This window comes from Gopherus flavomarginatus, chromosome 18, assembly GCF_025201925.1.
Source record: "Gopherus flavomarginatus isolate rGopFla2 chromosome 18, rGopFla2.mat.asm, whole genome shotgun sequence".
Taxonomy (NCBI): domain Eukaryota; kingdom Metazoa; phylum Chordata; order Testudines; family Testudinidae; genus Gopherus; species Gopherus flavomarginatus.
Window position 1 is genome coordinate 16,347,742 of NC_066634.1, and position 27,301 is coordinate 16,375,042.

Consider the following 27,301-nt stretch of genomic DNA (forward strand, 5'->3'; position numbering starts at 1 on the left):
ACTTGGGAAACTCCTCAGAGACTCTATGCATTGAGATACAGTGATAAGGGATTCTTTGTTTCTGAGGGGATCTATGTAAAACGTTTCACTGAATTAAATCTCAGGGATTATCTACACTGGCAAGTTAAAGCACTTTAACTTGCTGGCTCAGGGCTGTGAAAAATCACCCCCCCTCCTCCTGAGCACAGCAAGTTTGAGCGCTTTAAAGAGCTAGCGTGGACAGGCTCAGCTCCCAGTGCTCGGAGCTAATCCCCTCCTCGAGGGGGATTACCAGGAGCACTGGCACTCACAGCAGCGCTCTGAACTTTGTAGTGTAGACAGAGCCTCAGTAGGTTAGATCAGAAAGAGAGGAGCTGGACTGACTAGGCATTGGGATGCCTGTGCCTTTAAGAACCCAGCCCTGGGAAGCCCTCGCTGAGAGGTGCTGCCTGTGGGAGGGGAAATATAAAAACCCTTTTGCCCCCCACCATTTTTGCAGACACGGGTCTGTCAGTGCCACTGCGGTGTTACCCACTCTGTCCCTGCTTGTGCTGGGTTTTGCCCTCTGACAGCACCTCCCCCCTGGGCTTAACTCCGCCTCCCCCCCCAGCCCTGATTTTGCCCTTTAGCCTCTCTCCTAATGCCGCCTCCAGCTGCCGCCTCCCCCCCCCAGACCCGTAAATTTTCACCCCCTGCTCCGACCCTGGCCACCCCCCTGCTCCAATTCACCCCCTTTGCCCCCGTCTAACCCCTGCCAAAAGCAGCCTGCGGAGTCTCACGGCTCATAAGGGCAGCGCCGTCAGCAGATGCAGCACATCGCCACGGAGAGCAACTTAACACCCTACACCGGCCCCAGCGCCCCCCCGGGTCTCTCACTGTTCGGGGGCTCCGGGCCGGGGCCGGGGCGGGCAGAGCCCGGGGCTGCCCAGGGGGCGGGGCCCAGCTGGAGAAAGCCCCCCCCCGGCCGGGCACGGAGGGGTCAATGTCGGACCCCCCCCCCGCACAGCCCTGGGGAGCAGCAGCTGCTCGGCCCTTGCCCGGCTCACAGGGGGTAGCAGTAACAGCTTTGTTCTCCCGCCCCCACTGGGGCTGGCACGGAGCATGCGCAATTTCAGCTGCTGAACCCCTCCCTTCCTCGGGCTGGAGAGGGTGGACGCGCCCCGGGGCAGGCTGGGAGATGTAGTTCAGGTGGCCTTTCCCGTCTCTGGGCAGGCGCAGATCGGGGACTGGGCGGAGTGTGACCAGCTGCTGGGTGAGCGCTGCGCTGCTGCTGATCCATTGTGAGCTGGGAGCCCGGGTGGATCCGGAGGGTCTGTGCCGGGGAGACCTTCATTACCACCCCCGCCGTGCCCGGCACGGCACGGCACGGCCCTTGTTCCCGCTGGAGCCACCCTAGGGCCGCCCCGGGCTCTGCCCGCCCCGCTGCGGAGCTGCAGCCTCCAGGTACCGGAGCGAGCCCCGGGGCCGGGCGGTGACTCTGCCCCAGTGTCTGTGGGGGGGACCCGGCATGTTGCAGCGCCGGGATCTGCTCCCTGGGGGGCAGCGCCCGGTGGGAGGTCGGAGCTGCTGTCTCCGCAGGAGCCCAGCGCCCACTGGACCCGGCCAGGCTCTGCCCTGGGGCCCCGCGGAGGGGTCCCAGGGAGAGGGGCCCGGCATCACTGGGGTCCCTGTGTGGTGCCGGGCGGGGGTGAGACTGGGCTGTTGGGGGAGACCTGAGAAGGGAGCGATGGAAAATGCCTGTGCAGCCCGGACATGGCCAGAGGAGAAGAGCAGGTGACCCCCAAGAAGCGAGGAGAGAAGGGGGGAGCTGAGATCCCCTCGGCTTTACTGCTGCCCCCTCCTGTGGGGACCCCCCATCCTCTCCAGTCCTGCCCCCTTTCTCGCTAGAGAGCAATGAGCCACATCGAGGGTGACCCCCCCTCCCTCAAATCCCTGAGAAGTTCCCTGTTCCCCTCCCCCGATTGTGCCCCATTTTCTCTCTGCCAATGGCAAATTCAAATCTCAGGTTTGGGGTGTTTCCCCCCATTTTTACCTGGAGTGATTTGTCCTTGTTTATGTGGGAAATGGTTCCCCTGAGTGATTTCTGAACTGGGCAGAGGCAGGAGGAGCCCTGAGACAGGGACACCTCTGGGCTGGGCTGGGGGGGGCCACTTTCTGCTGGCAACAGGGCGTGGGAAGGCCCAGGAAGGGGAGGGAGGAGCAAGTGTCCCCCATGGAGTTGGCCCAGCCCCAAGTTTCTCAGTCCAGCTACTTCACCTCCTCCACCCTGCCCAACCCAGCAACCTCCCGCCCCTCCCGCCTGCTAGTCACATTCCCAGACCCCACTGTCAGCCCCTCCCCACATCCAGTGACCTTCTGACTCCAGCCCCTCTCCTTTCCCCTGTGAAAAGACATCACTCAGGGCTCTGCTGGCCATGTGAATATGTGACAAGAAGAATCCGTCCCATTCTGTTGTTGATTGAATATCACTGTATAATCCCCTCACATTCCCCTCCTTTCTTTTGAACTGTTGAATGGTGACATAAAATCTTCCTAGAGGTTGGTGCTTCTCTCTTACATTAGCAAATATTTAGTTTGTGCCCCATTTTCTCCTCAATTCTGAAATACTGATATCGAATTCTTGAAAATCTTCCTGCTTTTCTCTCCAGGTGTGTGACTGAGATCAGGACTCTTATACTGAGCGTGGTACAGGTCTTGCCTGAGATCAGGTCCCCCAGTGGGCCGGGCATTGCACAAACCCTGACCGAGTTTGGAGCACTGGTTGTGCCAGGAACTGCACAGACCCCTACAGAGCGCAGGGACCTTAGTGTGCCGGGTGCTACAGTTACCCTGACTGAGCTCTGGGCCCCTGTTGTGCCAGGCCCTGCATCAGCACCAAGTGAAATCAGGCTCCCACTTGCCAGGTGCTGCAGAGACAGCAAACAAAATCAGAGACCTTGTTGTTGCTGAGATCTGGGCCCTGTTCTGCCAGGTGCTGCAGAGACCCCAACAGAGGTCAGACCCCACTGTTGTGACAGGTGCTGTGGAGACGCCAACTGAGATCTGAGCCCGTGTTGTGCTGGGCACTGCAGAGACCCCACACACATCAGGTCTCCCATTGTGCTGGGTAAAACTGAGACCTGGACTGAGATCACTGCCCCCCTTGTGCTGGGCAGCGCACAACTGCAGCCCAGATTGCATCCTCCATTGTTCAGGATACTTGAGAAACCTCAGCTGAGATCTGTGTCCCCGTTGGGCCTGGCACTGCACTAATCCCGACCCAGATCACACCCCACCACTGTACTGGGCACTGCACAGACCCTGACAGATCCTGCCCCCACATTTTGCCAGATGCTGCAGGGACCCCAAACAAAATCAGAGATCCTGTAATGCCCGGAGTTGCAGAGCTCCTGACTGAGATCAGGCCCCCTGTTGTGCAGGGCTCTGCACAGACACTGACCAAGATCAGAGTCTCCATTGTGACAGGTGCTGAACAGACACCAAAGTTATCTCTGCCTTGCCATTAAAAACCCCGAGCTGGCCCATGCCAGGTGACTCAGGCTAACAGGGCTCAGGCAAAGGGGCTGTTTAATTGCAGTGTAGATGTCTGGGCTCGGGCTGGAGCCAGGCTGTAGGACCCCGTGAGGTGGGAGGGTGCCAGACCTTGGGCTGCAGCCCCAGTTGGAACATTGACACTACAATTAAACAGCCCTGCAGCCTGAGCTGTGTGAGCCCAAGTCAGCGGGCACGGGCCAGCCGCCGGTGTCTGACTACAGTGTAGACATGCCCACAGTGACAGAGAGGCCTTACCACAAAAAGCTCAAAGGCTAAATAGGCCAATGGTGGGAGCCGACTCTCCATTTTAGAGATAGGGAAACTGAAGCTCAGAGAGCTGAAGTAATTTGCTGAAGTTTGCATGGAGAATTTGGGGCAAAACTGAGAACCGAACCCAGATTGTTTGAATTCTTGCCTCTCCCCTTAACCCCAAGCCCAGTGTGTGTGTGTACAGCATTGTTTTGGTCTGTGTTTGCCTTAGAATCATAGAATCTCAAGGTTGGAAGGGACCTCAGGAGGGCATCTAGTCCAACCCCCTGCTCAAAGCAGGACCAGTTCCCAACTAAATCATCCCAGCCAGGGCTTTGTCAAACCTGACCTTAAAAACCTCTAAGGAAGGAGAGTCCACCACCTCCCTAGGGAACCCATTCCAGTGTTTCACCAGCCTCCTAGTGAAAAAGTTTTTCCAAATATCCAACCTAAACCTCTCCCACTGCAACTTGAGACCATTACTCCTTGTTCTGTCATCAGGTACCACTGAGAACAGTCTAGATCCATCCTCTTTGGAACCCCCTTTCAGGTAGTTGAAAGCAGCTATCAAATCCCCCCTCATTCTTCTCTTCTGCAGACTAAACAATCCCAGTTCCCTCAGCCTCTCCTCATAAGTCATGTGCTCCAGCCCCCTAATCATTTTTGTTGCCCTCCGCTGGACTCTTTCCAATTTTTCCACATCCTCCTTGTAGTGTGAGGCCCAAAGTTGGACACACTACTCCAGATGAGGCCTCAGGAAGCATTGGCTTCCAAGGGAGGTTGTGGAATTTCCTTCATTGGAGGTTTTTTAAGACTAGGTTAGAGGTACGCCAATCTGGGAATGTCCACGGATACTTGGTCCTGCCTCAGCACAGGAGGCTGGAGTAGATGACCTCTCAAGATCCCTTCCAGGCCTACATTGAAATAATTCTCTTTTGTGCTGTGTCATGTTCTATGCTGAGCTGTTTTGCTTGGTGCCATTTGGAACCATGCTGTGTTGTGTAGTTTTATGGTGCATTGTTTTGCCTCAGCTTGTTTGGTGCCTGTGCTGTGTTAGTTTGAGCTGAGCTCTTTTCCATTGTGTACTTTTGTCCTAGGGTGTGTTAGTTTGCATTGTTTTGCTTTTTTTCCCTTTTGTATTGTCATTTTTTGCTGTGGAGTGTGGGTTTTTTTTCCCCTGAATTGCCTGATATTATGTTGTGGTGGGTTTTATTCTGTATGTTGTGTTTTATACGTATATATTGCGTAGCATCACAGAAATGTAGAGCTGGACAGGATCTCAAGATGTCATCAAGTCCAGTTTTCTCTGCTGAGGCAAGACCAAGTATATGTAGATTATCTCAGACAGAGCTTTGTCCTACTTGTTCTTAAAAACTTCCAGGGAAAGAGACTCCACAGCCCCCCTTGTAAGACTATTCCAGAGCTGAATTACCTTAGCTGTGGTGACACTCACACAGATTTTAGTGGTAAGCAGCTCTGGAGAGAGAGGAGACCCCAGTGAGTGGGCAGCTGGGTAAAGAGACTAAAGTTGGGAGGAGAAACATTGACGTGTCCAAGGTCACCCAGGCTGTCTGTGACAGAGCTAGAAATAGGTTCTAGTGCCACCGTACTGCTGTTTCTGAAGGTCTCTACCACACTGCTGTTTTAAGCACTGGTGCAAACCCTTAGTGTAGACAGAATTTGCAATAGTGCACTCTGATTGATACCGGTGCACCATGTCCCAGTTTGAAGGTTTGAGATGGTGGGGGTGGGGGGAAGTGACCTCACAGAGGCCTGGGGCTGGCTGAACAGTGCAGCTGGTAAGGGAGGGGCAGCAGTGAGTGCTGGAGGTATGAGCCAGGAGCACAGCCCCACAGGACTGGACACTGACTTCTCCTGACCCAGGGGACACACCCCCAGCGAGGTGGCTTGTCCATGGATGCACACGTTGTCTTGCCAGGGCAGCTCATCTGCAGTCCCTGCACACCTCTTCCTGCAGCCTAACACAGTGTGCTCTGGGGACCTTTCCAAGCTGCGGGTGTCGGGGCTCTGAAGTTAACAGGGTCTGTTCCTGGCTCTGTCACGGACCTGTTTAGTGACCTTGGGGAAGTCACAACCCCTCTCTCTGTAACACTGTCTTCAGTGACTCGAGAGCATGAGCACCAGCCTCAGGCAGACTGTTAAGAAGCAGGGCGCAAACCCTAAATTGGTTGTGAGGTCTGTATGGAGATTTCACCAACCAAGAATCCAGTGTAAATGCTTCAGGCACTCTAACAGCATTAACGTGGAATCACAGACAGTCCTCTTGGGTGATCCCATATATCTTTCTGAGCCCCCCCCTCCCCCACGCATGCTATAAAAACTCCACTGCCCATGTGGGCCGCAATAACTTGTTTTCTGCATATAAAATCCAGGGCCGGCATTAGGGGTAGCAAGCAGGGCAACTGCCTGCGGCCCTATGCCACAGGGGCCCCACAAAGCTACATTGCTTAGGCTTTGGCTTCAGCCCTGGTGATGGGACTCAGGGCCCTGGACTTCAGCCCCTTGCGCTGGGACTTCAGCTTTCTGCCCTGGGCCTCCGTGAGTCTAATGCCGGCCTTGCTTGGAAGCCCCCTGAAAGCTGCTCACGAGCCCCCTGGGGGCCCCAGACCCCTGGTTGAGAACCACTGCCTTATAGCACGAATCACAGCAATGTTCAAGTTACTGCCAGTCCCAAAGGACCAGTCACTTCCTTAGGTCAATTGAATCTTACACCTTCCAACAAAGACAACATTTGTAGCCAGTCCTGTCATAACCTGTATTAAGATTTATTTAAAAGGAAATGAGAGTTGTTTACAAAGTTAAAGCAGGTAATCCTATAGATGCAGACGAGTTGCAGTCTTAAATTTCAAAGGTAATAGAAGCTTCTATAATAAGCAAGCTGTACCTATTCTTTAGGACTAACCTTGGCTAAGCAGCTGGGGATCTCTTACTTATGCCTTGAAACTTTGCTCCCCAGAATCCAGGCAGCATACAGATAATCAGTTCCTTCTGTATGGGGTTTTTCATCCCCTTCCTACCATGTGCTCTGAGCTGGAAACTCAGCTAATGGGAAGTCAAGAGCACAACAACAGTCTTGTGTCTTCTTTAACATCCCATAATAGTCTATCTGGTGTTGATGAACCTTTCCTGCCAGGCAGGGTGTAATGCATTCTGTTGCCAGTCAGCACTTCGCATAGGTAAAGTCTCCCTCCTGTCTGGTGATTTACAGAGGCTCACAACTAGTCAGATGTTAACCCAGGCAGCAACTCACAAGCATTTCAATAAATTCTAAACACATCCTTATGCTCACAGTCTGTATGAGGAGAATCTACTCATTTGGACTCACTGGGGAACCACAGAAAGAAATAAGATGTGCTGAGGCAAGAAGGCCCAGTCTCAGAGCCCCTAGAGTCATTCTTCCCAAAAGCTAAAACGAGGCCCAGCTGATGAAAGGGGCACTCCCAGGAGAGACTGTATAAAGGCTGGAGCATCAAATAACTTAGTTAACCTGAGACAGCTGCCTTGGTGACAGTGATAGGGAGAATCCCCCAAAGTGACTCCTTGGATTCTGCTCATTTCTGGCATTTGGTTCATAGAATCACAGAACTGGAAGAGACCTCGAGAGGGAGCTAGTCCAGTCCCTGCATTCAAGGCAGGACAAAGTATTATCTAGACCAGGAGTGGCCAACCTGAGCCTGAGAAGGAGCCAGAATTTACCAATGTACATAGCCAAAGAATCACAGTAATAGCTCAGCAGCCCCCCATCAGCTCGCACCCCCTGCTCCCAGGGGCTCCCACCCATGGGAAACCATAGTAATTAGCACCTTCCTCTCCCTCCTCGCACCTCCCGATCAGCTGTTCACGCTATGCAAGACACTTGTGGAGGGGCGGAGCAATGGAGCGAGGGCACTGCAGGCTCAGGAAAGGGGGTGGGAAGGGGTGCAGTGGGGGCAGGGCCTATAGCTGAGTAGTGAGCACACCCAGCACATTGGAAAGTTGGTGCCTGTAGCTCCAACCCCGGAGTTGGTACGTATTCAAGGAGACGCATATTAAATTCTAAATAGCCACATGTTGCCCACCCCTGATCTAGACCATCCCTGAGAGCTGTTTGTCCAGCCTGCTCTTAAAAATCCCCAATGATGGAGATTCCACAACCTCCCTAGGCAATTTATTCCAGTGCTTAAATACCCTGGCAGTTAGGGAGTTTTTCCTAACGTCCAACCTAAACCTTCCTTGCTTCAATTTAAGCCCATTGCTTCTTATCGTATCCTCAGAGGTTAAGAAGAACAATGTTTCTCCTTCCTCCTTGAAATGAACTTTTATGTACTTGAAAGCTGATCATATCTTCTCCAGACTAAACAAACACAATTTTTTCCATCTTCCCTCATAGGTCATGTTCTCTAGACCTTTAATCATTTTTGTTGCTCTTTGGACGTTCTCCAATTTTTCCACATCTTTCCTGAAATGTGGGGCCCAGAACTGGACACACTACTCCAGTTGAGGCCTAATCAGTGCAGAGTAGAGTGGAAGAATTACTTCTCATGTCTTGCTTATAATACTCTTGCTAATACATCTCAGAATTATACTTGGGTTTTTTGCAACAGTGTAACACTGTTAACTCATATTTAGCTTGTGATCCACTGTGACTCCCAGATCCATTTCTGCAGTGCTTCTTGCTAGGCAGTCATTTCCTGTCGTGTATGTGTACGAGTGATTATTCCTTCCTAAGTGGAGTACTTTGGATTTGTCCTTATTGAATTTCATCCTATATACTTCAGACCAGTTCTCCAGTTTGTCCAGATGATTTTGAATTTTAATTCTATCCTCCAAAGGACTTGCAACCCATCCCAGCTTGGTATCGTCCACAAACTTTATAAGTGTAACAGAGAGACTCTGCTATTGGGAGGGTTTAATCATGTCTCAGAGGGTTACACCCTGGTGGCAGGGGGCTAGTCCTGTACTGGAATAAGGTCACTCTGTGCTTCACAGTGTGGCAGAATCTAGAATGTCCATTAGCAGGGAAAAATGCTGGGAGGAATCGACATGTGGAAAGGACAGAAACCCTGTCTGAATTCTCTCACATTGCCCTTCTCGCCCTGGCAGGCTACAGATTGTCCATGTTTTGCACCAAATCATCCCCTCCTTCCAGAAGGAAGGAAATGGCTGCAGTGGAGCTGGCTCAGGTAAGGGATTATCAGGGAGCTGGTGGTGGGTTCTGCTTGGAGGGACAAGAGAAGTAAATGTATGGGAGGGTGGGAGCTGCTAGAGGTGGTGGGAGGCAGGAACTATCTAGGGTGTGGAATGGGAGGGGAAAGGATGTGACAAACCTGCTGAGACTTGTGTACTCTAGGGTTTGATGAGTTGCCACCCTGGGATGCAGTCTGGGGGGCTTCTGGGAACTGCTGTGCCCTCTAACCCTCAAGCTGGGCTGGCCCTTCTCTCACTGCTTTGCTGGAGATTCAGCCAGCCTCTCCATGCCCTGTTATCACCCAACACGACAGCAGGTGGCGCCATACATCCAATTAAGCTACCTGAGTGCTTTACATAAGCCACAGATAGACACAACAGCCAGTTTCCCAGCAATAAGTGATAGCAAACAGATCAAAGCAGATTACTTAGCAAATATCCAAAAACTCAGACTAAGCCTAACATACTATTGGATAGAATTTGAATTAGCAATTTCTCAGCCTGACTGATGATACAAGCAGTCCCCCCAAGTTTCCATACAGAAGCTGGAAATCCCTTTACCCTGAGACCAGCACTTCTCCCACTTCAGTCTTTGTTCCTCAGGTGTTTCCAGGAGTTCTCTTGTGTGGGGAATGAGGCCAAGAGATGATGTCACACCTCACCTTATGTAGCTTTTCCATATGGCGGGACCCCTTTGTTCCAAACTCAGTTCCAAGTCCAGTTTGTGGAAAAATACAGGTACCAAAATGGATTTTAGTGTCATGTGGTCTGGTCACATGCCCTAGCATGGCCTGCTGAGTCATAGTAGCCATGACTCCTAGGCTGACTGAAACATTCACAGGAAGGCTAAACTCTTCCAGGGTCCATTGTCTTTGTTGATGAGCCACCAACACTGACTGGCTTCTTTGTTGTACGTGAAAGGCTCGTTGTGAGTGTTACCCAGAGTAAACACATTTGAAAGACAGACACATAGTCAATATCTATAACTTCAGATAAGAACATGATACATGCACATAAATAGGACAATCATGTTCAGCAAATCATAACTTTTCCAATGACACTGAATATGGCACATCTTGCACAAAATGTGTCATAATTATGTCCCAATCATTTTATAATCATACCACTATGCTGAATGTGGGGGGTAGTGTCAGGCTCTAATGTGAAGGCACAGGAGTTGAGAATGGAACTTCCCCTCTTTGTGGAACAGGAAATAACCCTCCAACCAGGGCTGGGAAAACTTCCCAGACTCCCAGTGCTGAAACCTGAACCTACTGACACTTCATTAGTTACACCAACCCCCAATCTTTGTGGCAACTGAAAACTTTATCAGTGATTATTTTATATTTTCTTCTAGGTCATTGATAAGAATGTTAAATAGCACAGGGCCCAAGATCCAATCCTTAATTGAACCAGCAAGAAATAAATCCACTGGACTATGGTTCCCCATTTACAATGACAGTTTTTAATCTTATTTAATGTATGCTGTGTTTATTTTGTATCATTCTAGTTTTTTAGTCAAAATATTGTGCTGAACCAAGTCATATGCCTCACAGAAGTCTTGGTATCGATGTCAGACTGACACTCTTGTAATTAGCTGGGTCATCTCTTTTACACTTTTTAAATATTAGCACAGCATTAGCTTTATTCCAGTCTAAATAAAGTTCTAAATAAAATCAACATTAACAGTCCACCACGCTCCTCCACCAGGTCTTTTAAGGCTCTTGGATACAAGTTATCTGGACCTGCTGATTTAAACATGTCTAACTTTAATATTACTGTTTAAGGTCCTTGTGAGCTACTGTTGGAATGGAAAGAGTGATATTGTCAACATCTTATGATATGAGTACAGCATCTGTTTTTCTCCAAATCCAGGAGAGAAATATTTATTGAACACTTTTACCTCTTCTGCATTATTTTTGATAATTCTGCCATTTCCGTCTAGTAATTTACCACTACCATTGTTAGGATTAATTTTGTACTTAATATACTTTTTAAAACTTCCTTCTTATTGTCATTGATTGGTCATTTCTGCAGTTCTGACCTTCTCACTTATATTCTTTACTATTGACTTCCCCTTTCTTCCATATATTTTATTTGGAGAGTGTTGGGATTCCTACCAGGGAGCCACTATCAGGGTCCAAAGACAGCCCCATCTCCTATATCTAGCCGTGGCTAGTAGATGTGTGATAAATGTGAAGACCCTGCCTCCATCTGTCAGCTGGGAGACACAAAGGTTCTCTCTTTCTACCCTCTGATGCCTCCTGGCTGCTCTAAGCAAGGTGGGGTGTGACTCTGTTAACATGTGCTTCCCGGAGCTTCCATTTACCGGTGCTGCTGTTCTGTGAATAGCAGGGTTGTGGGTGGGGCAGCCGGTACTGAGTGTTGGACTCTTGCTCTTTCAGGAGTTGGTGACCTTCGAGGAGGTGACTGTGCATTTCACCACGGGGGAATGGACACTGCTGGACCCCACTCAGAGAGCCCTCTACAGGGATGTCATGCAGGACAACTATGAGAATGTGACCTGGCTTGGTAAGGAGTCCTGTCCCCTGGATTAATGAAAGCTGTGGGCAGGGCCGGCTTTGGGAAGTGTGGGGCCCAATTCAAACAGTTTCGATGGGGCCCCGGCAGGGATGACTAAAACAAAAAAGCACTTAAACCCCTTTCCTTTCTTCCATGTATTATTTACTTTCCATGACTATATAAATAACAACAAAATTATATATTACATACATTGCATCATATATTAATTAGCTGATTTGCTAATTAGCTGATTAGCTTTGATATTAGGAAAATAATTTGTTTTAATAGTGGTACAACTGATTTTCTTCACTAATGTTTATTTTATTAAAATTTATAAAATATTTCATTATTAATATAAAATTGCCCCCTCCTCCCCCACAGCGCTGCCCAACCCCGTGGAAACAAACCCTCCTTCCCCAGTTCTGCCTCATCGAAACAAGGTTATGGGGGGAAGGGGAGAAACAGCACACATAGGGTGACCAGATCACAGCAGTAAAATAGGACTTGCCCTCTCCCCACTCGGCCCCACCATCACACCCCTCTTCACCCTGTAGCCCCCCGTTGGCTTGCTGCGTCCCTCTTAGTTAGTCCCCCACCCACCACTTGCCTCCTTTCACCTTCTCTCTCCCCTGCCAGAGACCCCGATGCCCGCCCATAGAACACTTGCTGGCTCACTGCTCGCCTCTTTGCCCACCTGCTCGCCCCAACTCGCCACTCGCCCACTCACCCCCCTCCACCCAATTATAAAGCCTCATTCAAAGACCCAGGGGTTACTGTATTACTGCACACAGCAGTCAGTCAATGCAGTTGTAGATAAATCTCTGCATTATGCATTTTTGTATAACTTTTATATGACTTTGTATTGAACCTTGGTAATATGTTGCAGCAGGCCTCAATTGTAATGTGATTAAGGTAAAAGAAAAATGTCTTTTTGCTAGGAGTAGAATAAGATCTTCCCCCCACTTTGTAGTCAGTTGCCCTGTTGAATGAATGAGGTGTGAATTAGGAGGATATGGAAGGCAGCACCCCCAGACAGTTGCAACCCTTGGAGAGGGTCTGGGAGCCAGACCAAGGAGAGCTTTGCCCAGGCTAAGTGGGATGGAGTTTGGGATGGAGTTTGGGTGCTGGGTTCAGGCTCCGGGCTGGGGCATGGGGTGGGGTGCAAGAAGGGTGGAGGGGTGCAGGCTCTGGGAGGGAGTGAAGAGGGGTGGATGCAGGCTCTGGGACAGAGTTTGGGGGCTGGAGAGGGGGTGGTGGGTGCTGGGGGGAGGAGGGGAGGAGACTGCCATCACATGTGGCTTCCTTCCTCCTGTGCTGCCCCTCACCATAGCCTTGGTGGGGATGGGGCTGCCCCTTGCCCAGTGTTTGCAGGAGTGGTGGCTGGGGGGAAACCGATCAAACTCTGGTTTTACTCTTTTGTTGATGGGTCACTTTAACCCCTTACAAACCCTTTCCCGCCTCTCTCACCCCCCTTTTCTACTGGGCTTGTTTGATCTTTTCGGTGGAGCCAGATGAAAACCACAAACCCCAGTGAGAGCAACTGGCTGGAAGACTAGACTGAACCCACCACCCAGCCTAGTCCATCCAAGGACTGAGGACAAATATCCCCCCACCCCCAGGCCACCTGCTTCCACTCCTGGCCTCTCCCAGCGCTGCCATCGATTCTGTATGGCTGCATCAGGCGGGATTTCAACTGGACCCCTCCCCCCCCATTAAATTCACCCGTTTTGCAACCACTCTGCACCAAGAGGACCTTCCTTCCCAGCGCTAGAGTTGCTGGATGGCTAGAAAGCCGAGCTGGTCATTTGATTGATCTGGAATATTATCATGCCCGCCCTCAAAAAAACCTTAATATCCACACAGCTTGGGGGAGGGGCTATTCCCCCCCCAAAGCCGGTCTTTTTTGTTGTTGCTGGGCAAACGAAGGAGCCATAGTTTAATTGATATTCAGCCCCTACAGCGGTCTCGCAGCAGGAAAAGCAGAGTTGATGGGAAGGGAACTGGTTTGGATAGGAGCCCCATCCCCCTCCTTTGCAAAATAATTTGGAGAGGGGAATCAGATCACTCCATGCCTCAGTTTCCTCCCTGTGAGGGGTTGGGGGAAGATAAAAGTCTCAGCCTGCCGTGTTGCAGACCTTTTGCATTCTCCCCTCTTGATGTATTTGATTGCCTCCTCCAAACCTCCCTCTCTCTCACCTGGAGTTCACAGCACTAAGTACCGGCTGGGGGCTTTTTTCCTGGGTTATATTACATGATCCCGACTTCAGTTTTGAAACAGACACAGACAAGCACAAACTCACCCTCAAACAGCAACACCACCGAAAACCACAAAACCAACCCAATATTACAAACCTGCGGGGAATCACAGGGTCAAACACTCACCGCTGGGAGCCCCAGCAGCTGCTCAGGTGAGTGAGGTCCACTGCAGAGATTCCTGCCTCCCACCAGACCAGAAGCTCCCTCGGCGTCTCCTCCAGGTAAGTGTTGGAGGGAGGGGAGTGGAAGGAAGGCTGCAAAGCACATGTGCCTTCTCCCCCATCTCCCCCCTTCCCCCTCCTGACCTGCAACAGCCCCGGCTGCCTCTGCCTCAGCCCTCTGCTGGCCAGCATCTCTCGTTGCCTAGCAGCAACAGCTGCTGCTTCTGGAAGAGACGCTACCCGATCGGTGCGGGGCCCAATTCGGGGGAATCGGGCAAATCGGCCTAAAGCCGGCCCTGGCTGTGGGGTCTCTAAAGGACCTGAGTAGTAATAACTTTGTACCTTCATTCATCATACAAGTTTTAACAAGTTTCCTTGCCCCCTCCTTTTTGCCTTATCTCCCACCCACTAGTATAATTTTTGGACATGTGCCTTTTTGGTGTCATCAGTCATTTTAAAATTGCATTTAATGTATCCTGATTGGCTACATAAGTAACTACATTAATAGCTGTAGCTTTATGCTTTTCCTCATTTTAAGAGGAAAATATGCCCCTTGTAGAATTCTAAATGGAGTAAATAGGTGTGTGACTGATGCATGGTTTGTGTGACAGTCAAATGAGCTCCTCTTTTGATAGAAGAGCGCATAATGTTGCCATTTACAACCCCACAAGTGAAAGGAGAACAGAGCTGTGCAAGGGGAGGAGAAGGGGGGGAGGAGATAATTCTGGCGTGCCAGGACATGGGGAGGATGTGTGCAGGGTTAGAGCTAAGAAGCAGCAGGGAGGGATGAGGTTGTGAGAGACGAGGAGGGAACACAAGAAGCTCCCAACATGCCGGGAGGTGGTGATAGCTGAGAGGCTGGGTTGGGGGGCAGCCAAAAAATTTTTTTGCTTGGGGCAGCAAAAAACCTAGAGCTGGCCCTGCCCTGGCAGGTGTGAGGCCCGGCTAGTGCCCAGCAGGAGAGAGAAGCTAGGGTCCCCTGCCTGGTAGGGACAGAGTTCTCCGGGGCTGCGGGCCCCAGTGTTCTCTGTCCTCGCGGCTTCTTCTCGGCGTCTCTCTGGATTCATATATTATGTAATATTAAATATGATGTTTTTCATATTATTTACTGTACAAATACAAAATAAGCATTGAAAAATTGTTGGCGCCCGCCACACTCTTCTGAAAACCTGAATGTGCTGCTGGCCACAAAAAGGTTGGGGACCACTGTCATAGATCATAAAATCAGGTCGGGATCAACAGGAGTGAGAGTTTGGAGAGAGTCTTGCACCCCCCTCCTCCAGCTTCCCATGTGCAGCAGCCACAAACTGTCTTCCCTCCAGGCTCCTTGGATCTTTGAGCCTGTCCCTTCTGAGGTTGAGTGGCCCAGTTCTTGTTTCTTACAGTCTCCTTTTCTGGAAAAATTAGTGGCTGTTGCTCCTGAATTTTAGTGTTTAATTCTCCAGCCTTCTCCACACCCTGTCAGGTATCAGGCCTCTAGCCAGCCCCTCTCTATGGGTAGGGACCCACATGCCTTTACTTTTTGACCAAGGTGTGAGGATTGCAGCTTGTCCTTCACTGTGTTGACTGGACTAACGTCCAGTTCTTGTGCTTTGCTTTCTCTCCAAGGGCTGTGAGCAGTGTGTGTGTGTGATAGAGGTGGGAATTTTGGTGATACCTGTCTGATGCCAATACACACCTCAGTTTCCCTCTGTGATTATAAAGAGCAGGAGACATGAGGTGTTTTGTTGTGTATCTGTCATGGGGTGATATGAATGAATCATTAAGGACAGGCTGGGACCAACCTACATCAATGGAATATCTGACAGAGACAAGGGAATAATTGTCACCTGTCCATGGGAGGATCTCTGCTTGGCTGAGTGAAGCATACATGGACTCATGTTTTTGGGAGCAGGAAGAACTGGGTTCGCAGATGCAGGGAGCTCTACCAAAGACAAATGGACAGGCACAGTGAAAGGAAACCAAACTGTTTTTTACAGTAGCATGGCTCAAGAACATTGGCCAGTATGGACTATATTGTGTTTTTTGGTTCTCTGTCCTAATCTAAAGACTTTCTAATGCCGTGTTTCAGTTAACTACTAAACCCTGCTATATTTTAACAGTCTGCCCAGTATCACAGCAAAAACTTGCTGAGGTGCATTGAAGCATAAATGAGGAACAGTCTCTGAACAGGAGTGTCGTTCAGCTGGGCCTGCTGGCAGAGCTCACAGGTTGAAATAGGAGTGTTGAAGCCAGAGGCTCAGTCTCAGGTGTTGAAGCTGCATGGCCTGTCCTTGTGGAAGAGTGGGAGCCCTTGGGGCTCTAGCGCACTCAAGGGGCACCTCTCAAGGACTGTTTAAAAGCCAGGGCATTGCACAGATGCTATGGATCCATGACAGTGTGCCAGAGATTAAGCCTCTTGGGGAAAAGATATAAAACAAGAAAAGGGTCTAAATGTGTATTTACCATCATCCTCTCATCAGTCCTCATGGGAATCCCTGATCAAAGTGAATACAAAGTGTATTAAAACCTTCCTCTAAAGCTTCCCTTTTGGTTATCAGGTCATGTCAGTTTTGTTACAGGGCTTTCTCTTCGCTCTCCCACTTCCTTGGTTCTTGTCACGCAGACCATAAGCAGCAAAAGACCAGAAGTCCAAAGGGCAGATAGTGCGATGTTAATTGGGGTTATTTCCAAGCAAGCATATTCCAAAGCCCTTCACGCCAGTCGGGCTTATCTCTATACACCCAGAGAGTCTGTTCCCCAGTGTTTCATTCCCAGCTCTGAGGCTGCAGAGCATTTACCCTGTGTGCTCTTCACAGCTCTGATGCTGCAGAGCCTTGCCTGTGTCCCTGTTCCTGTTCCCCGCATTAATAAACCTGATTCCAATTTCCCTTCCCCCTCCTGTTTGACCCCAGTTTATATGGTCATATTCTCAGCTACACCTTAACCAATCATTTTACTGAAATTTAACTAACCAATCCTAAAATTGTGACATAATTCTCTAGCCAATTATATCCCACTACCCTAATTAACTTACACCTAGCAAAATTAATTATACAGCGGGCAGAAACAATTAGAGAACCAGACAGATTAACGATAGAAAAGTGGTGGCCATAAACCATTGATAAGTGTCTGTCTTCTCTATTTAGATTGTAAATTGTTCAGGGCACGGGCCATCTACTATTCTCATAGACTCATAGGTCAGAAGGGACCAATATGATCATCTAGTCTGACCTCCTGCACAAGGCAGGCCACAGAACCCTACCCATCCACTTTTATAACAACTCCTAACCCAGGACTGAGTTATTGAAATCCTCAAAATTGGTTTGAAGACCTCAAGCTGCAGAGAATCCACCAGCAAGCGACCTGTGCCCCATGCTGCAGGGGAAGGCGAAAAACCTCCAGGGCCCCTGCCAATCCGCCCTGGAGGAAAATTCCTTCCCGACCCCAAATATGGCGATCAGCTAAACCCTGAGCATGTGGGCAAGACTCACCAGCCAGCACCCAAGAAGGAATTCTCTGCAGTAACTCAGTTCCCATCCCATCCAACATCTCCCCGCAGACCATTGAGCAGACTTATCTGGTGATAATCCAAGATCAATTGCCCAAATTAAACTATCCTATCATAACATCCCCTCCATATACATATCAAGCTTAGTCTTAAAGCCAGAAAAGTCTTTTGCCCCCACTACTTCCCTCGGAAGGCTGTTCCAGAACTTCACTCCCCTAATGGTTAGAAACCTTCGTCTAATTTCAAGTCTAAACTTCCTTATATCCAGTTTGTATCCATTCGTCCTCGTGCCTACATTAGTACTAAACTTAAATAATTCCTCTCCCTCCCTAACGTTAACCCCCCTGATATATTTATATAGAGCAAGCATATCTCCCCGCAGCCGCCTTTTGGCCAGGCTAAACAAGCCAAGCTCTTTGAGTCTCCTTTCATAAGGCAGGTTTTCCATTCCTCGGATCATCCTAGTAGCCTGTCTCTGGACCTGTTCCAGTTTGAATTCATCCTTCTTGAACATGGGGCACCAGAACTGCACACAATATTCCAGATGGGGTCTCACCAGCGCCTTATATAATGGTACTAACACCTCCTTATCCTTGCTGGAAATACCTCGCCTGATGCATCCTAAAATTGCATTTGCTTTTTTAACAGCCGTATCACATTGGCGGCTCATAGTCATCCTGCTATCAACCAATACCCCAAGGTCCTTCTCCTCCTCTGTCTCTTCCAACTGATGCGTCCGCAACGTATATCTAAAATTCTTATTATTAATCCCTAAGTGCATGACCTTGCACTTTTCACTATTGTATTTCATCCTATTACTATTACTCCAGTTTACAAGGTGGTCCAGATCTTCCTGAATAGTATCCCTGTCCTTCTCCGTGTTAGCAATACCTCCCAGATTTGTGTCATCCGCAGACTTTATTAGCACATTTCCGCTCTTTGTGCCAAGGTCAGTAATAAAAAGGTTAAATAAGATCAGTCCCAAAACCGATCCTTGAGGGACTCCACTAGTGACCTCCTTCCAGCCTGACAGTTCACCCTTCAATACGACCTGCTGGAGTCTCCCCTTTAACCAGTTCCTTATCCACCTTACAACTTTCATATTCATCCCCATCTTTTCCAATTTAACTAACAGTTCCCCATGTGGAACCGTGTCAAACGCCTTACTGAAATCGAGGTAAATTAGATCTACCGCATTTCCTTTATCTAAGTAATCCGTCACCTTCTCAAAGAAGGAGATCAGATTGGTTTGGCACGATCTACCTTTAGTAAATCCATGTTGCAATTCGTCCCAATTACCATTGACCTCTATGTCCTTAACTACTTTCTCCCTTAAAATTTTTTCCAAGACCTTACATACTACAGACCTCAAGCTAACAGGCCTATAATTACCCGGATCACTTTTACTCCCTTTCTTAAAAATAGGAACTACGTTAGCAATCCTCCAGTCGTACGGCACAACCCCTGAGTTTATCGATTGCTTAAAAATTCTCGCTAACGGGCTCGCAATTTCACGCGCCAGTTCCTTTAATATCCTCGGATGGAGATTGTCCGGGCCCTCCGATTTTGTCCCATTAAGCTGTTCAAGTTTGGCCTCTACCTCAGTTGCGGTAATATCCACTTCCATATCCACATTCCCGTTTATCATCCCTCCATCATCGCGAAACTCCTCACTAGTCTTATTAAAAACTGAGGCAAAGTACTTATTTAGATATTGGGACATGCCTAGGTTGTCCTTAACCTCCATTCCATCCTCAGTGTATAGCGGCCCTACTTCTTCTTTCTTAGTTTTCTTCTTATTTATGTGGCTGTAGAACCTTTTACTATTGGTTTTGATTCCCTTTGCAAGGTCCAGTTCAATGCGGCTTTTAGCCTTCCTCACTTTATCCCTACATGTTCTGACCTCACCAAGGTAGCTTCCCTTGCTAATCCTGCCTTTCTTCCACTCCCTGTAAGCTTTCTGCTTTTTTCTAATCCCCTCTCTGAGTTGCTTGCTCATCCAGCTTGGCCTACAACTCCTGCCCATGTTTTTTTTCCCCTTTCTTGGGATGCAGGCTTCCAACAATTTCCGCAGCTGCGATTTAAAGTAATTCCAGGCCTCCTCCACATTTAAATCCACAAGTTCCTCTGTCCAATCTACTTCTCTAACTAATTTCCTTAACTCTTTAAAGTTAGCTCTCGAGAAGTCGAAAACCCTAATCCCAGATCTACATTTGTTTATCCTTCCATCTAGTTTGAACTGAATCAGCTCATGATCACTCGAACCAAGGTTATCCCCTACCACCATTTCTTCTACGAGGTCCTCACTGCTCACCAAAACCAAATCTAAAATGGCATCCCCTCTCGTAGGTACTTCAACTACTTGATGAAGAAATCCATCCGCTATCGCATCCAGAAAAATCTGACCCCTATTATTTTTGCAAGCACTCGTCCTCCAGTCTATATCCGGGAAGTTGAAGTCTCCCATAATCACACATTTCCCCTTTGTGTTTACTTCATTAAAGACATTAAAGAGGTCTCTATCCATATCCAAATCAGATCCTGGCGGTCTATAGCACACCCCAAGCACTATCTCAGGGGAAGCTCTAGTTGCTTTTTTACCCAGTGTGATTTTTGCCCAGACAGACTCTGTCTTATCCATTCCATCGCTTCTTATTTCATTACAGTTAATCTCAACATTGATATACAAGGCTACTCCACCACTTTTGCCTTTCTTCCTGTCTTTTCTAAACAGCACATAGCCTTCAATACCTGTACTCCAGTCATGAGTACTATTCCACCAGGTTTCGTTTATCCCTATAATATCCGGTTTCATTTCCTGCACCAGTAGCTCCAGTTCCTCCATCTTGTTACCTAGGCTCCTCGCATTAGTGTACAGACATTTTAATTTTTGGCGTTTGGCGTCAGTGACAATCTTTCCCCTGTTGTGCACAGACCTTCTACCACCAGCATCACCCGTTACTCTGGTTTCTACTCCACTATTCCTCCTTGGATCAATTCTTTGGTCCGCAAGGGTATCCCCTCTCACTTTGTTTACTTCCCTCTCCAGGTTATATTCCGGCGTGGAGATCTCCTGAACATCTCCCAACCATCTCCCCCAACTTCCTAGTTTAAAGCTCTCTTGATGAGGTCGGCGAGCCTCCATCCTAGAATTCTATTTCCCTCCTTACTTAGGTGAAATCCATCCTGAGTGAACAGTTGTCTGTCCGTAAACGCTTCCCAATGACCGTACATCCCAAAGCCCTCCTTATAACACCAATGCCTGAGCCATCTGTTGATCGCCATAATCTTGTCACTCCTTCGTCGCCCTGCTCTAGGAACCGGCAGAATCCCACTGAAGATCACCTGAGCCTCGATTTCTTTGAGCGTCTTCCCCAGTCTGGCATAGTCCTCCTTGATACAGTCCAGCGAGTAACTAGCCGTATCATTCGTTCCCACATGAAGGACAATCAACGGATTCTTTCCCGCTCCCGCTAGGATCCTATTCAGCCTCAGGTCCACATCCTGTATCTTAGCTCTTGGCAGACAGCACACCCTTCTGTTCTCCCGATCAGGTCTAGTTACAGGCCTGTCTATTCTTCTCAGTAAAGAGTCTCCAATCACGTAGACTTGCCTTTTCCTGGCGACAGTGTGATTCTCCGGTCTATCCCCCACACCAGCTGGCCGCAATTCCTCTCGATTTGTATTTGCCCTTACAATCCTCCTAGGGCTCATACTTGGTGTCGCCTCCATTGACTCCTCCTCTCCTTCTGCAGGACTAGCTGCTCATCTCTTTTTCCTTGCCCTCTCTCCTTCAGCAGCCTGCTGTGCTCCATCTTCATTTTCCAACTCTGCAAACCTGTTCCTGAGTTCTATTTCTCCATCGCTGGCCCATCTTTTCCTCTGCCTGGTTCTCCTAGTCACATGCTTCCACCGTCCACTTTCCTCACCCAGCAGCTCCTCCTCAGAGTTCTTTGGTCCTGCTTCTATCCGCTCGTCTGAGCTTATCCCCTGTGCCTCATCATGTCTGTGATCCATCATCTGTTCAAACCCCCTTCTAAACTCAGCCAGAGTTTCCACCTGCATCTCCAGTCCTCTTATCTTTTCCTCCAGCAGCTCTATCAGGCGGCACTTCATGCAGATGAAACTCCTTTCAGGTGCCCCCTCCAGGACCATGTACATGCCACAGCTACCGCATCCGGTCATCCTCAGTGTGTCTGTACCTGCTGCCTCTGCCTCCATCATACCCTTCCAACTCTGTGCCTGGCAATCCACGCCTCACACCGCACCGCAGGCCACCAACAAGCGTTGGGCTGCTGGCAGACTCCTGCCTCTTCCCTTGTCTGGCTTCCTGGTTTCTCTGCCTTGGTCTCCCCTGTAACCTCCCCCTGGAAACTCCCACTGAAACTCCCTGTTAGCAGATCTGTTCACTGGCGTCTGTGCCGCTGCCTGAGTGCCTGGCTCCTTATATAGGACCCCTAATGAGGTAAGCTCTGCCCCCAGCTCAGGGCTCAGCCTCGCTCCCAGCACACAGCCCCTAGCAGCCTGCACACACACTCACTCACACACAAACTCCACAATACAATCCACAAACTACAAAAACCTGCTCCTCCAACAGAACTCCCACTGAAACTGCCTTCTTAGCAGCTCTGTTTGCTGGCTCCTGTGCCGCTACAGCTGTCTGTCTTTGTACTTCTCCTGGCACAATGGGGAACCACTGTTAGTTGGTCCTTAGGCAATAAGGTAATGAATATGATTCATAATAATAACTCTCCTGCACTTTGAGCCAAGGAAGCTGGCCTTGAGATGTTACTGCTTAAAAATGAGCTAGTCTTAAAATCATGGAATATTCTTTGTGACAAGTATCCCACAAATTTCACTGACCTCTCTTGTTTTCTTTGCTTTGAGCAGGGTTACCAGTTTCCAAACCTGATGTGATCTCACAACTGGAATGAGGGGAAGAGCCGTGGGTCCCAGACCTCTATGGCTCAGAGAAAAAAGTGCTCCCGAGAGCTGCCTGCACAGGTGAGGAATTGGTTAAACCAAGTCAAAAACTGTCCATGAATATAGAAAACATTTGGAGTGCCCTATAAAGACCTTGTGAGCTCTCCAAGTTCAGGATTGTTCCCTGCAGATGTGGAATCATTATGGCAGATGTCACTCATGGCTTCCCACCTATCCTGACTGACAACTGGCAGCAGATCCCTCCCCGATCTCACTTTCCCCTGGTGTCCTGGTGAGATGCGGACCATCCCTCTCTCCTCTGGGGCAGGGTTTGGGGAAAATGAGCTCCTGATAGGTTTGATCTCTCCCACACATATTTTGGTTTGTTCATCCCATTGTCCATTCCCGTCTCTGAGATTTCCTTTCCTTTCGGTGCAGGGAGTGATGTATTTCTGGATTCAGTCTGTCTCCCATCAGGTGTTAGGATGGTGAGTGAGAATGAGGAGACTCCCCAGCAGGAAGCTGCTGAGCAAGTAGAACCACATGGGACATTGTCAGGAAGACCCAAAGGGAATGTTTCCAGGAGTTGTGCACTCCCAGAAAAAGTAAAAGCCTGTGGGATTCAGCAGAGGCCGGAGGAAAACTTCAGTAGCCACTCAGACCTTATCACACCCGACTGTGGGAAAAGCTTCAATGGGAGCTCAGACCTTTTCACATATCAGAGAATCCACAGAGGAGGGAGACCCTACATGTGCTCTGAGTGTGGGAAATGCTTCCATTGGAGCTCACACCTTATCTCACATCAGACAATCCACACGGGTGAGAAAGCTTATGGATGCACGGAGTGTGGGAAACGCTTCAATCGGAGCTCATACCTTATCACGCATAGGAGAATCCACACAGGTGAGAAATCTTATGGATGCTCTGAATGTGGGAAATGCTTCAGTTGGAGATATGCCCTTATCGCACATCGGAGAATCCACACAGGAGAGACGCCCTACACATGCTCTGAGTGTGGGAAAAGCTTTAATCGGCACTCACAGCTTACCACACATTGTAGGATCCACACAGGAGAGAAACCCTACCCGTGCTCTGAGTGCGGGAAATGCTTCAGTCGGACATCAGCCCTTATCACACATCATAGAATCCACACAGGAGAAACGCCCTACACATGCTCTGAATGTGGGAAAAGCTTCAATCAGAGTTCAAACCTTATCTCACATCGTAGAATCCGTGCAGGAGAGACGCCATACATGTGCTCTGAGGGCGGGAAAAGCTTCAAACAGAGCTCTAGCCTGAGCAGACATCAGAGAATCCACACAGGAGAGAGCCCCTACACGTGCTCTGAGTGCGGGAAAACCTTCACTGAGCACTCTGACCTTGTCAGACAAATTTAAAATCCACAGTGGAGAGAGATCCTACACATGTTCTGCATGTGGGAAAAGCTTCAATCAGAGGTCATTCCCTGTTAGACACCAGAAAATCCAAATGGGAGAGAACTGTAAGAAATGCCTTGATTAGAGCTGCCCAAAGATTTGTTTTTAAAAAAATCACATTTGCTACTTCCAATATAGTGATCTTTGCGCCATCTTCACCGTGGTCTCTCAGCTCCCCCAGATAAGTTTCCTGCTTCTGCCTTTTGCAGCTCACTCTTCTCTGTGATCTTTTCTATCAACTCCTTTCCTTTTGAGTCAAAGCAGTGTGTGTCCTTCCAGCCAGGAATGTTCATCAGCTCCAGGTGGGAGAGAGGTTTGATCCCAGCAAGCTACACTGAGGCAAAAACTACCTGTGCCTTACGTTCACTAGGACTGTACATGGTGTTGGATGCTCAAGTTAGTGATCTTGGTGTAAAAAGACAATTACAGTTGTAGAGCAGATGCAGCTCAGGTGCAGTGGTTGGCATTAGCTTTCCCCTTGACCTGACCTAAACGCCATCACTTTTCCTAATCTAAACAAACCCTGCGCATCACGGTTATACTGTTCCCCCATTTCAAAGCAGTTCTTAGTCATGAAGTTTCCCCTTCAGGAAGAAATTGTTTCATTCCTAGTTGCTTTGATGTTACTTCAGGTTGTGCTGAAGAGGAGATATTTTTATTAACATTTTCCTCACTTAAAATATATTGAACTATAACAAAGCTATGGTGATCTATGGCCCATGTGAACTATTTTTAGAACATTGCTCCCTAAGTGGCATTAATCACACTTCTAAAAAATGCCATGAGTAAATTGGGAACAACTGTCTTTTACCATTTGGATCCAAAGTCAGATGTAGCACAGAGAGAAACAGCTGATTCCTTCAAAGCCATTCCATGCCTTTGGGTCCCAATCTGGCTGCCTTGTTGGACAAGAAGCACTTCCCTGCTGGGCAAATGATGGTAGCCAATGAGGGAATGTATCAAATTCCAAGTTCAGACTGCAGGATACATGAATGCTCAGTCCTGACTCTGTGGTTTGGTCTCTTAGTTTTCCTGTTGAGTCTTGTGCATTTGTATCATTTCTCTGCCTCCTCCTACTTTGAAAGATTAGAAAGTGTGAAAATAGAGCACAGATAGATTTTCTCATGATACAATCTTCCCATGTAGTGTGAGACCCCTTCCTCTACACTTCTGGGAGAAGACTCAGGGAGAAATGAACTCACAGAAATGGAAGAATCCTAGAATGTAGAATGTGACTTCACACAAAGCTCACTGGGTGGAAATGGGAATTAAGAGAAAACTGCCCTATCGGTTTATATTTTGTAATCTTTGACTAAATTGTTAGCAGCGACAATGAAATTAAACATGAAGTTAACTAGTATAATGTAAGAGGCTGATTCTGTGATAACTTTCACTGTTACAATATGATTCAGGTTTTCTTCTAGTTCTCTCCCTGCCCCCTCCTACTCTATTGGAAATGGTGGCTAATCCTGAAATTAAAAACTCACTCCAAAGGAGTTAGAGTGGGCGAATATGTGAGAGAAATAGCATGTAAGAGAATAGAGACCTAGTATAGACTGTAATTATTTTATGACTATTTCAAATGGAATTTATTTTGATAAATTTTAAAATAAATCATCTGTGAAGAATAAAATTACTCGAGACAAAATGTGTAACCTTTTACCCAGTTAGAGGGTAACAGCCACAGAGTTCCCCAGGTCTCTTGTTTGCAAAGCAAAGATGTCACACCAGGCAGGAGATGTCAAAATCTACAATGGTGATGGATGTGTGATGGGAGCTTTTCTGGGTTGGTTTTTTCATTTTTTTTATTTTATTTATTTTTTGTTTTGTTTCTGCAACCAGTTATTTTGATAAGTGCTGAGTCTCCTTTTCCTTTTGAACACAGTTGTTTAACCCTCAGGCCTGGCTCTGGAAACCTCCTCCTTGTGTTTCTTTCATGTTTAATATGTTTGGGGTTCACACATCCACACTGCATGTGGTTCACAGAAACCTGCTGGGTTAAGCGGGCCTTTTCCAAACAGCCATTGGCCCAAAGTCTGCCTCAATTCAGCTGGATTGGGACAAGCCTGTATCAAAGGAGTGGTTCACACCTGATTTGCCCAGAGGCCTTTGGAGAGGTGTGGTAGATAAGATAAGTAGGAATTGACAACACTAAAGTTAAAGGTAAGGGTGAAAGACCCTCACCTTGCAAGTCAACAAGCCTGTTCTGTTCATTCCCTCTGATGCATCTGGCACTGGTCACTCTCAGGCAGCACACTGGGCTAGATGGGCCATTGGTCTGACCCGGTATGACCAGGTTTGCATTCTTATGTAAGCCATCTACGGCCTTGACTACATTGGCAAGTTTCTGCACAGTAAAGCAGCTTTCTGTGGTGTAACGTGTGAGGTGTGCACACTGCCAAGCCACTTAGTGCACAGAAACTGCGCAGTTGCAGCACTGTAAAAAAACCACCCCGTCGAGATATGTACAGTTTTCTGCGCTGGGGCTGCAGCACCACGGTGCCAGTGCAGACACCCTGGTCGATTACAGCGCTGCGACTGGCCTCTGGGAGGTGTCCCACAATCCGTTCTTGCCTCTCTGGTCTTTGGTATGAACCCTACTGCACTGCCCTCAGGTGACCAACCGTGAATTCCGCCCCTTAAATTGCTTGGGAATTTTGAAAATCCTTCTACAGGGACTTATTATGGTTACAGACCCATTCTGAAATTACAGCAGAATATTTTAAAGCTTTGTCTGAGGCCTGTACAACATACAGCCTGCAGGCCGAAGGCTCACTGTGCGGCCTGAGGCCGGGATTCATAGGGCTCTGGGCTGCCCGCAGCGGCAGGGAGCTCAGAGCTCTTTAAATCTCAGCCGCGGCCGGGATTCAAAAGGCTCTGAGCTGCCCGCAGCGGCGGGGAGCTCAGAACCCTTTAAATCCCAGCTGCCAGGGCTGGCTTTGAATCCCGGCTGTGGCTCCAGCAGATGGGCTGGGGCTGGGATTTCAAGGGCTGGGGCTCCCCTCAGCAGCAGGAGCTCTGGGCCGTTTAAGTCCCTGCCCCAGCCTTGCAAAGCTCTGGGTTCCCCCAGCTGCCAGAGCCCCGGGCCCTTTAATTTGACACTGAGGGTTCCCAACCACCTCTTCAGCTGGGAGCCCCTGGTTGATTTAAAATCAAGTATCACCTTCCCACCCCCAGCCTTCCTTTTTGGCCCACAACTGTTTTGGTGGGGCAGTACTGGGGAAGGAGAGTTTGTTTCTGCAGGGCTGGGCGGTGCTGGGGCAGGGTGTTTCCGCTGGGCCAGGAGGTCCGGGGGTGGGGGTGGGGTGTTTCCGCAGGGCTGGGGGGGGTTCGGCCCTAAGCTGTTTTCTTTGGAGTAATGTGGCCCTCGCCGCTTTATGAGTTGTGCAGGCCTGCTTTATCTCATAGTAAAGTAACACAATTCAAACCTGTCAGCACAGAGGAGAAAGCACTCCGTCATTTCACATTTATTGCTACTGATCTCACTGACAAGCTTCCTTTTCTTGGGGCTGCTCCAGGTGTTTTCCATCTTTTCCCTTCGAGGAGGTGTTATGGGACTGCAG

General features: G+C 48.8%; 2 protein-coding genes and 1 pseudogene across 6 annotated transcripts in view; 2 read left to right on the plus strand and 1 right to left on the minus strand.

Moving 5' to 3' along the window:
• Nucleotides 1-5,511, plus strand: part of LOC127036700 (zinc finger protein OZF-like) — a 237,886-nt gene extending 232,375 nt beyond the window's left edge. Inside the window, exon 3 of the transcript XR_007770207.1 lies at nt 4,581-5,511. The gene's annotated coding sequence lies outside the window, so the exon portion shown is untranslated. The remainder of the gene's footprint in view (nt 1-4,580) is intronic.
• The window catches only part of LOC127036689 (zinc finger protein 883-like), a 199,723-nt pseudogene that overhangs the window by 106,194 nt on the left and 66,228 nt on the right, over nt 1-27,301 (minus strand).
• Nucleotides 1,177-25,374, plus strand: LOC127036716 (zinc finger protein 3-like). Of its 5 annotated transcripts, none has more exons than XM_050927860.1 (5): nt 1,177-1,231; nt 8,866-8,945; nt 11,355-11,481; nt 22,270-22,383; nt 22,741-25,374. In XM_050927860.1, the coding sequence occupies exon 5, from the start codon at nt 22,788-22,790 to the stop codon at nt 23,697-23,699; it is 912 nt and encodes a 303-aa protein (XP_050783817.1). In that variant the 5' UTR covers nt 1,177-1,231; nt 8,866-8,945; nt 11,355-11,481; nt 22,270-22,383; nt 22,741-22,787; the 3' UTR covers nt 23,700-25,374. The 5 variants fall into 5 exon arrangements, with proteins under 5 accessions (XP_050783817.1, XP_050783816.1, XP_050783819.1 ...); XM_050927859.1 differs by lacking the exon at nt 1,177-1,231 and adding an exon at nt 1,243-1,422; XM_050927862.1 differs by lacking the exon at nt 1,177-1,231 and adding an exon at nt 1,243-1,422 and having other exon boundaries at nt 22,765-25,374.

Bases quoted from the DNA above. Each gene is read 5' to 3' on its own strand.
- LOC127036716 (XM_050927860.1), top strand. From the start codon at position 22,788: ATGGTGAGTGAGAATGAGGAGACTCCCCAGCAGGAAGCTGCTGAGCAA.